The sequence below is a fragment of the Sander lucioperca genome, chromosome 17, assembly GCF_008315115.2.
Source record: "Sander lucioperca isolate FBNREF2018 chromosome 17, SLUC_FBN_1.2, whole genome shotgun sequence".
NCBI lineage: Eukaryota > Metazoa > Chordata > Actinopteri > Perciformes > Percidae > Sander > Sander lucioperca.
Window position 1 is genome coordinate 10,829,834 of NC_050189.1, and position 10,794 is coordinate 10,840,627.

The 10,794-nt window shown below is 40.5% G+C and overlaps 1 protein-coding gene across 1 annotated transcript; it reads left to right on the plus strand.

Moving 5' to 3' along the window:
- The first annotated feature begins 4,625 nt into the window (after positions 1-4,625).
- ankrd46b (ankyrin repeat domain 46b) lies at positions 4,626-10,449 on the plus strand. Its single transcript, XM_031304439.2, has 4 exons — positions 4,626-4,785; positions 6,353-6,695; positions 7,545-7,703; positions 9,270-10,449. The coding sequence occupies exons 1-4, from the start codon at positions 4,674-4,676 to the stop codon at positions 9,484-9,486; spliced, it is 831 nt and encodes a 276-aa protein (XP_031160299.1). The 5' UTR covers positions 4,626-4,673; the 3' UTR covers positions 9,487-10,449.
- Positions 10,450-10,794: the final 345 nt, after the last annotated feature.

Below are 10,794 nucleotides of genomic sequence, written 5' to 3' on the forward strand. Positions count from 1 at the left end.
CTAAACAACAACTAAAGGTTCATTTTAATGGATTTTTATTACTTCAAGCAAGTTGCAATTCTCTACTAGTTGATTTTCATAGTTTACAGGAATTATTTTAAACCAACGACGGCCTGGAAGTTAAGAAAATCTATTGAATCATGTAAAGTGTGATGAGGATGAAAGTGTCAGGGTTCCTACGGTCATAAAAAAACTGGAAAAATCATGGAATTGGAAAAACAATTGCGACCAAATATATAAAATAAATAATTGTTTTTTTTGTCTTTCAATTATATCACAAAGGGGACAACAGGAAGACAGTGCATGTACAGCACATACACTTACTTCCCCATAAGCGTAAGTTAGTTGCCCGTGTCTGATTGCTAACACACTTTATTATTTAATCACCATAACATCACAGATAATGGAAAAGTCATGGAAATCATTGGCCAAAATGTGTAGGAACCCTGGAGTTTATTCTTGATCCTGGAAATTGAAGTTTGACTAAAAGAGCTAGGAGTTTATAAGCAAAGTCCATCTGCCAGTGAAGCTAGGAAGTGAACCGTGAGTTCAGAGTTTTTTTTTGCCAAACTTAAAATGCTCATAATATGCTTTTTGGCTTTTTCCCTTTCCTTTATTGTGTCATATATCTTTTTGTGCACGTTATAGGTTTACAAAGTGAAAAAGTCTAAAGTCCACCCCAAAGGGACTTACCATCTCCAACAGAAAACACTGTTCACAAACTGCTCCAAACAGCTCTATTGTAGTCCAGCCTTTACTTCAGAGACAAACGTTATAATGCTCGCCTAGCTGCCAGCGTGGCACGCCCTCATACTCTGCTTCTGACTGGCTAGTAGTCCTTACCTAGCTACTGTCAGGGCACGCCCTCATACTCTGCTTCTGACTGGCTAGTAGTCCTTACCTAGCTACTGTCAGGGCACGCCCTCATACTCTGCTTCTGACTGGCTAGTAGTCCTTACCTAGCTACTGCGCATGTGCGACTCCCAACAAAGATGGAGCAGAAGTGAGAGGTCTCACTCTGTAGCTAAAACAGAGAGCTCAACACACAGGGTGAAAAGAGGAGCTGCAGGAATGTGCAGTACAACAAAAATATGGTGTTTTTTGAAAATTAAACCATGTAAACCTATTCTGGTACAACCTCTAAATACAATTATGAACCTGAAAATGAGCATAATATGAGCACTTTAAAGAAAAATGCTCAGCAGCAATATAATCTATTCATATTTTGCCATTATTGTGCAAAATCATGCAAAATTACCAGCGCAGTCCTTTAACTTTACACCTGTAATCTCTGTATATCTCACAATATGACTCTATGGTGCTACACAATACTCTGACAGCTGACTTGTAAGGCAACATTTAAAATATTAAACTGCATGCAAGGAAGAAAACAAAGAAACAGCACTTTTCCTCTGAATAGCTAAAACAGAAGCTCTGCAACAGCTTACTGTAGTGTAACTGTAATGACTTGAATGAGGCCACTCATTCATAAATATTGCACTGATGTGAACTCACATGGGGCTCGGACAACAGACACATCTCCAAATCACAGACTTTCATCTTCATCTCGTGACCAAAGTAGTGTTTTTTTTAAATCACGCTTCTCTCACACTAAATTTGCAACAGCAAACCACACACACACACACACACACACACACACACACACTCTCTGATAGATTGTTAATTATTGCTGTACATAATGCTTACTGTATTTCCCACCAAAGTATGTTGGAGCAAAAAGTCTTTAAAGTGATTAGCTCTTTGTTTTTTGTTGTTTTGTTTTTCCCGGTCTATGTGTCTGCTCTCTGTCCTCGGATAAGAAAGAGGAAGAATTAAGGGAGTCATTTTCTGTCTATAAATGTAGACTCTGCAGCCATATTTATGACAGAATTGACTTTGGTTTGCGATGCAAATTCAAACTCTCTTCTCCTCTCGTATCCTTGGAGAGTGAACGCTACTGACTTGTAACCACTATGACCACTGTGTCTCTCTGCTGGTAGCCCTGATTATATTACTATGTCACATGTTACCTTTTTATTTTTAATTTTTTTTATGTTGCCCTTTTCTTTTTTCTTTTGTCAGCCTTTGTGGTTTTGTAATGTAGATTGTAATTATTTTACGCAAGTCATGATACTATCCCCTGGTTTTATTTACTGAGATGGGAGGGAACGGGACGATAACCATGTGTACATTAAATATTATGGAGAGAAAAAAAAACAACAACAAATGCCTTTTAGGATTATGTTTTTATATGGAAAATATATTCACCACTGATGATTTAACAGATGCAACAACCTTTGGTTTTTACCCCAATTTTTCAAAAAAAAAAGAATGAGTTGTAATGTTTCATGCAGCAGCGTGCTGTAAGTGCCGGAGTGACAGAAAGGAAATGCAGTTTTCCTCAAAGAGGATCTATAACAATAAAATGGTAATAACATCTGTCTGTTACTGTCATGTGTATTTCTGTGCTCACACACACTTTGAAATAAAGTCTCTAAACTAACTTTCCAATGCAGAGTTATTCTTTATAAAACAGTGAGGTGTTGCAGTGTTTTCGTGCTAGCAGCAGGCGTTGTTTTAACGTGTTATTATTACATGTTTTGTTGTGCTGTAGTAAGCAGGGGCGATTCTAGGATCAGACCTTTTAGGGGGGCTCAGCCCCTAATGAGAATGTGACACGGATACAGTGCCATATTGTTTGCCCTCTGTCACTAACAGACAAGTTCCCAAACTCCAAAATTGATTAAAAAAAAAAAAAATCTCGCCACGGGTCTAAAATCGCCACTGGTAGTAAGTGTAAAGATAATGCTTGAGATCAGATTGCTGTTTGTTTGGCAAAAGCAAGTTGAGAACTTTAACTCTTTAGAATGTGATACAGATTTTATTGCCGTGTTGTGCAACCAAGCAGTCATCAGATATCAGATGTGGAACTTAACGACAACTAGTAGGTGTTATCACCTGGTAGAGCACGCCCTCATTTATACAGAGGCTTAAGGCCGTTTTACAGTAACCGCAGCCCGCGTGGCGCATCCAAATGTGACGTCATGAGATCGCCGTGACCATTTATACCCGCGCTGGTGGTCGCGACACTAGTTGCAGTCTTCTCCTGAACAGCGGTGGCGCTAAGAGCAAAGACTACCGACGTTGCTCTTTCTACGGACTAGAAGAAGAAGAAAAAGGTAAACAACGGCAGAACTGGCTGCAGCATTGCCGTCAATGCTTCGATTTGATTGGATGAGCTACTTCGTCGGATCAAGCCTTTCATTCACCATAAAAGAACTCATCTTAAACAAAAAGCCGTGCGCGACAGCTCGGCGCACGCTATAAATCGGATGCGCCGGCAGGATATGACATCATTTTGACGTCACGATAGTGCGCGCCAGCTTGGGTGCGTTCAGTATATAACACCTATGAGTCCTCAACACAGTGGTCGCAGGTTCAAATCCGACCTGCGGCCCTTTGCTGCATGTCATTCCCCCTCTTTCTCCCCTTTCATATCTAACCGGCAATTTCCACTGGATGCGGAACGTCTGCGGAACGTCGATGGAACGTCGACGGAGTCATTAGGTTTCCATTAAAGTCAATGTGTGTATTTCCACTGACTGCAGAAGTCTGCGTCCCGACGCCGTCCCAGCTCTGGCGGTCCGCCCTCCGGAGCACATACGCAGAGCTTCTATTTTTGACGGACGACGGAGAGCTCCGCAGCAATTCAGCACAATTCAGATTGTGCGGGACAGGAAGTCGAGCACAGAAACAAAATAAAACATCCGATTACTTTTCAAAATAAAATACACCGTGCTCACGTCAGGTCATATTTCCCTGCGCTACACCTTGAAAACACAGCACAGAGTTGTTCCCCCTCTACTCCTCTGGATGGAAACAAACTGTTGTTGGTTTTGTGGTTCTGTTTATAGAAACTACATGCTGTTATATCGCGCGAACATACGTGAATTCGCGAGATCTCGTGGTCGGCTGGCCGCAGCCGTTACGCAACAAATCCGGACCTGACGGACGGCGGAGCACGTAGCCGTTCCGCAGCGGAGCCGGTCCGCAGACGTTCTGCATCCTGTGGAAATCCACAGTAAGCTGTCCTATCTAATAAAGGCCTAAAATGCCACAAAAATAAAATCTTTAAAAAATAAAAAGATAGGCTCCTGGATAGCTCACATGGTAGAGCACGCGCTCATATATAGAGGTTTACTCCTCGAAGCAGCGGGTTCGACTCCGCCCTTTGCTGCATGTCATTCCACATCTCTCTCCCCTTTCATGTCTTTAGCTGTCCTGTCCAAATAAAGACCTAAAATGCTCAAAAAATTATCTTAAAAAAAGAAATATTATAGTACTACAAATACATCTGTCAAGTGGGTGCAATACTTACTGGTTTGAAATACATAAAAGTATGACTTGCTTAGTAAATTAGCAAGATCTTAACAGTGTATGTATAATGTGGAATGAAACTGGATAGAAAGTTAAGTTATGACAGCTTCTGGCAGACAACCACTATCAAATCCAGTGAGATTTAAATGAAAAGTGATATGAATAGTCTAGTCAATTTTATTTTTGCCCACACCCATTATTTGACGGGGTTTATTAAATTATAAAAAAACAACATAGAGGTAGAAATACAAACCGTCATATCACCTCCCGGACAGTAGGTGGCGACAAACCTCTGAATGTTGCTAAGGAAACAGAAGAAGCCTAGCATCACAACAACACTACTCGTAACGTTAGCTCAAAGAAGAGCGGAGTGCATTTTTTTTCTGCTAATTGGGAACATATTAACAGGTGAGTAATACAACTGTCAGCCAACAAAGCCTCTAAATGACTTGTTTAGTCCATGTGCATGTTCTTACAAGTGTTAAATCACATATGCATCTGTTTAGGGGTGCGTAAATCGTTAGCTTACCAGCTAACATTAGCTCCGCTAGCTAGCTTCTTCCCGTTAGCTTTTACAATCTAACGTTTTATTTTTGACACGATGTGTGACGTCGCTGCATGCAAAGAGTCTGACATATTACTTTACTTACGTTACTGCCATCTCCATTACTGCAAGCTAGCTAGTTAATGCTACAGTTATTATGACGTTACGCAGTGCAGTCTGCTGTTTTACATTACCATTATATAACGTTAGCTACACTAACATTGGCTAAAAGTGGTTTCTTGTGATGGTTTTCGTAATTAAAAGGACATAGTATTGTCTGCAGGGTTCGTAGTTTCACACTTAATGTTTGCTGTGAGTAATGTGATATGTGCTCAGATGAAAGAAATTACTGGTAACGAATACAGAAATACTCCTAATTTTTAGGAATACTTTTAATAATGTTATGCTCAAACGCCTTTCGCTAAACGCTTTAGCTCTTTGAATATCTTTGATCAATGAAAGGCCTTGATAATAGGTTATAGACTTTTTTCACGCAGGCATGTTGACATGTCATAGCAGGAAAAGCACAGGTTTATTCAAAACCATTAATGATGGCTGCATTCCACTTAGGAGAGGCCCTGGTGTTGTTCATGCTGACTCACTGAAATAGCTTACTGGGACACTTGATGGAACTGAGCCATCGTTAAGGTTATCAATTTCAGCTGTGCTTTTTCTACTATGACAAGTCAAAATGTCTGCTATAAAAAAGGTCCATAAAGTATTCAGTATAGAAATTAGAAAACTCAGTACTTGGGCTGGGGCGGACGATATGCTTTTGTCCCGATTCTTTCACGATACATGGGTGCCGATTGGATTTGTGTTGCGATTTTCATTTATTGTGATTATTCGATAGTTTTGAGTATTGCCATTTACTTTTCCTTCTTTAACAAAAACAAAAGTTGAATAATACACTTCTAGAGACAATATACATATGCGTAATTTTTGTGTTTTTTTTATGTTCTTCTTTACAAATATATTAAATGTCAGACTGACTCACTGACATGTGATGTGCATTCTTCTTAGAAAACAATTACCCATGTATCGTCAAAGAGTCGAATCGGGACAAAGGATATAGTCCTAGCCCTACTTAATACCTTTTAGTTTTTTGAAGTAAAAAGCAATAATTTCATGTTTATTTATTGTTTATTACCAGTGCATTGAATGTTCTAAGTTACAAATGGCTGAACAAAATAAAAAAAAACTAAACTAATATATCATGAGACATTTTCTAAACTATGTTGTCTAAAAAGAATGCATATCACATGTCAGTCTGACATTTATTCTATTTGTGAAGAGGTTCATAACATGGATTTTCTGCTTTGCTGGAAACGGATACGATGTAGTCGCCATCGCCATGCATTGAAATGATCACTGATATTCAGATTTGGGACACTGAGACATCCTGTTTTTCCTCTTTGATCTTTAACGCAGGTACGCTGGAATTTTCTGACACCCACTCGGACATGTCCTATGTCTTCATCAACGACTCGTCGCAGACTAACGTGCCTCTGCTGCAGGCCTGCATTGATGGAGACCTGCCTTTCGCCAAGAGGCTCCTGGAGACGGGATGCGACCCCAACATCCGAGACAACCGGGGCCGCACTGGCCTGCACCTAGCCGCCGCGCGAGGGAACGTGGAGATATGCCGACTCCTGCACAAGTTCGGGGCCGATCTGTTGGCGACTGATTATCAAGGAAACACAGCTCTGCATCTGTGTGGTCATGTGGACACTATACAGTTCCTGGTCTCCAACGGGCTGAAGATCGATATCTGGTAAGGAATGTTATCAATATGCATATATACAGTTGTGGCCAAAAGTTTACATACAGTTGTAAAGAACAACATGTATGTCATGGCAGTTTGAGTTTCCAATAATTAATACAACTGATGTTTTTCTGTGATGGAATCATTAGAGCACTTACTTCTTTGTCACAAAAAACAGTCTAGAAATTTGGCTCTCTTTTGACTTTACTAAGGGTTTATTATTTATATTTTTGACCAAGTAGATTTGGTCACATTTACAGAAGACCCATAATAAAGTCGAAAAATACCCAAATTTCATGACAAAGAAGTATGAAGGCTACCGTAGCTGTAATACGTACTTTGAACTGCGTGGTGCGGGAGAGTTGATTGCGATATATGATCTCAACGCTAGATGGTAGAAATTCCTACACATTGGACCTTTTTAAAACCATAAACGTCCATAAAAAGCTTTAATATCACGCTGTGGTTACAAAAATAACTAAGTAAACAAAGTAACTGAAAGATGTCTTCAGCTTAATACATTTAACTCAGTGCAGCTAGCATTTTTGTTTTATAAAACTCACATAAAATCAACTTTTACTTAGAATGGTGTAGAATTTACTGACATAAATGATTGGACTAAGGTGATCGGGGTGACTGCCAAAAGTGCTGATCCCCAATCAGTAAAAAAAAACAAAAAATAAAACATATCGGCTCCGATCCGATCGGGACATCCCTAGGTGTGTTGGTGTGTGTGGCACGTGGCAGGTGAAATTCCAGTTCATACATGTACATGGTTTCTTTTACATGGAGTAGTAGTACTTGGAGAAGGGCTCCTGTGACTCTGTGGTCTCTAACCGTGCTGTGTTTGCCTGACAGCAACCACAATGGCTCGACCCCTCTGGTGCTGGCGAAGAGACGCGGCGTGAACAAGGACGCCATCCGTCTGCTGGAAGGACTGGAGGAGCAGGAGGTGAAGGGCTTCAACCGAGGAGCCCACTCTAAACTGGAGACCATGCAGATGGCCGACAGCGAGAGGTACACGTGTAGGGAATGCGAGGAATGATGGACTGTGTGGGCGGAGTGGGAGAGACAGAAGAGACATATGATTACCAGGACCGGTGTGTGTAAAGTTACCACCGGTAAACCCAGGAGTGTGAGTAGCGTAGCGAAGCACAAACTGAAACATGGGTAACGTTTAGATCACTGCAAAAGCGCTTGCTGATAAATTGGACAGGTTGCAAAATGCTAGAAAGGCTAAGCTACACAAAGCAAGCCTCTTAGGTGCCCTGCCACACGTATTTCATTACTTTGTGGTGATGTCTGAAGTTCTACCATGGACTCTGTAACATTTTTTTGTGGAAAAAAAGCCTTGGTTACCTTGTTTCAAGCCATTCTAGCGTGGTATAGAAAGCCTGCAGGAAGACTCAGCTCAATTTGTGCCAGTTCTCATTAATATTCAACGAGCTAAGCTGCTCGACTCTGATTGGCTAACAGCTAGCCAATGAGAGCCTGGCTATCGGCATCCTTTACCCAGCCCAACTGGGCGAGCTCATGAATAGTAATGAGCTCAGGCAACACCACCTCAGACTGACCAGCTTTTGTAATTGGCCTGATTTCTGCGTTTATTTCTTTTCAGTGGCTAGAGCTGACAGAGGAGGTAGCAGTTCATTTTCACATTCACCACATAACACTAACACATATGGACCTAACATATGTAAATACAAGTAAAAAACGTTTTTGTGTGGCAGGGCACCTTTTAAGGAAATCAATACAAGGGTTGATATTAAAGGGTGATAAAATACAGGTAGCCTGTAGAATGGAAAGCAGTCCCTCCTTCTGTGATTTTATAAGGCTAATGACTGAAAAAAATGTCAATGATGTCATCAGCGACTAGTTGACGTCGACTTTCACATCGGAGTCAAATTTAAAATATCTGAAGTAATGCGACCGCTACAACCCACAACTCTTTCTACGTACACATATTCATGTAAATATAGTCTGAGAACAGTGGATCTCTCCTTTAACAGCTTTAAACTTGTATCAGGACACCGCTTCTGTTTCATCGTTACTGCCAGTGTTGTTTGCATTTGTCACATGACTAGGGCTGGGTTCAAATAATCGATTCTCAAATTAAAATCAATCTTTGTTTGATTGATCCAATATCGATTAATAAAATCCCGGAATCGATCTTTCGATAACTGCCTTTTCACCATGAAGTAAACAGTACTTTAAACTAACTTTTTGGGGGTCAATTCTTTATGTCAACATCAATCTGGTGCATTAGAAAATAGATTTGAGGGTTGCTTTTTGCTGTAACAATTTACAACAGAGGTTCTCTGAGAATCTCTTTTATATATTAACAGGTATTGTAACTGAAATTTCCCCTAACCAAATTGATATCGAATCAAATCAGAAATGTCATCAAATCGGGGCACGGTGAATCGGAATCTATTCAATAAATGGTTGGCAATACCCAGCCCTACACATTACTCATCATGACTGGTTTGATCATTACAAAAAAGTCCCAGTGAAGCTGCGTTTGAGGCAGGAGGAGGAGGAAGAAGATCTGGTCTGTAACAGTGATTTCTGTGTCTGTCCCAGTGCGATGGAGAGCCACTCCCTACTCAACCCCAACCTGCAGAGCAGCGAGGGCGTCCTGTCCAGCTTCAGGACCACCTGGCAGGAGTTTGTGGAGGATCTGGGCTTCTGGAGGGTCCTGCTGCTGCTGGTGGTCATCGCCCTCCTCTCCCTGGGCATCGCCTATTACGTCAGCGGAGTCCTGCCTTTCTCCAGCAGCCAGCTGGAGCTGGTGCACTGAGCTAGGGGGGGGATGACGGAGAAGCACGGGAGTAAAATACATAAGAGAAGTTCTCTTTATACCCGAACAGAAATCCAGATTTTTTTGTTCATTTGCAGCCCAGATCTGGTCTTCATCTTGGTTACCTAAACAGGGAAACATCATATGGTATTGTTAGTAAAGCAGTGATCCAAAAGAACAAAAGTCACTTTCATAATTTGAACAACTTGAGGTGATTAACAGGAAGTGTCTCATGTCTACTGAGAACATGTGTTGAAGTATTGTGTAACATATCCCCTTTAAAATGACATCACCGTTGAAGCTGCTTTTAAAATAGTGAGAGTGAGAAAATATAATGCTCTTGTTTTGTTGTAATGCAGTTCTAGAAAGACTGTCCTTTTCTTTTCATTCATACTGTATGCTCTGTTACAAGCTGTTCATTGCCAACATTTTGTATCTCTTATTTTCCTATTCTTTTAACTGTTATTTATCAATTATGTTCTGTATGTTTTTCTGCATACTGTATGTTTTTCTTGCTTTCTTCACCTATTTCCAATTTGATCCATCTCCTGTTCCAGCTGGAGACAGTTTAGTTGTGATAACTGAAAGCTGATTCCCTCGTGTTGCATCGTCTGCTTACGTAGAAAAGCACCTTGACTGTGTGCCTTTGTTAGAGAGAGCTTCATGTTCCACAATGAAGACATTCCCGTCAGAAGCATGCGGCTGTGTTGCATTAATATCTGCCCTGTTGTTGTAAACATCATATATAGGCACAATGTTTATAAACTGAAGGGTTATGGCAGCAGATTATTACGTGTTTTGTTGTATTTTCATTTTGATGTTCTTTGTAAACCATGTAGATTTGATTTGTTGGAGGTTTTCCACCCGTTGATTTTCTGTGAACAATAACACATTGGAAGTAAATCCTAATTTAATGTGGAGACATAATAAAATAATATGTGTATGTATGACTCTAATCAACAAGATGACTCCCCGTGTTGTCAGATTTTGGATTTCTCTGTTGATCAGTGCAAGAATACACACACACACACACACACACACACAGTATTGTGGTTACAGAGGTTAAAGTGAGCATGAGGAACTCAAAATCACAGTTTAGAAATACTGTACTCTACTGTATATAAAAATAAATAATGTCTTTAATCCATCGAGTGTGCTTCTTTAGGCATGCACGTTTGTAATATTCCCCAACAAGGTATCTTGATTTAGAGTGATTGATCTGCTTCCTGAAAGGGGGTTTCCGCTCCAAAATGCAGCTTTATACACATTTAATCTTCTTGTAAAGATGTAATTATCAGAAACATGTCT

Coding starts and splice junctions, on each gene's coding strand:
- ankrd46b (XM_031304439.2), top strand. CDS start 4,674: ATGTTGCTAAGGAAACAGAAGAAGCCTAGCATCACAACAACACTACTC. Junction 4,786..6,352: donor AATTGGGAACATATTAACAG/GTGAGTAATACA, acceptor TCTTTAACGCAG/GTACGCTGGAATTTTCTGAC. Junction 7,704..9,269: donor CAGATGGCCGACAGCGAGAG/GTACACGTGTAG, acceptor TGTCTGTCCCAG/TGCGATGGAGAGCCACTCCC.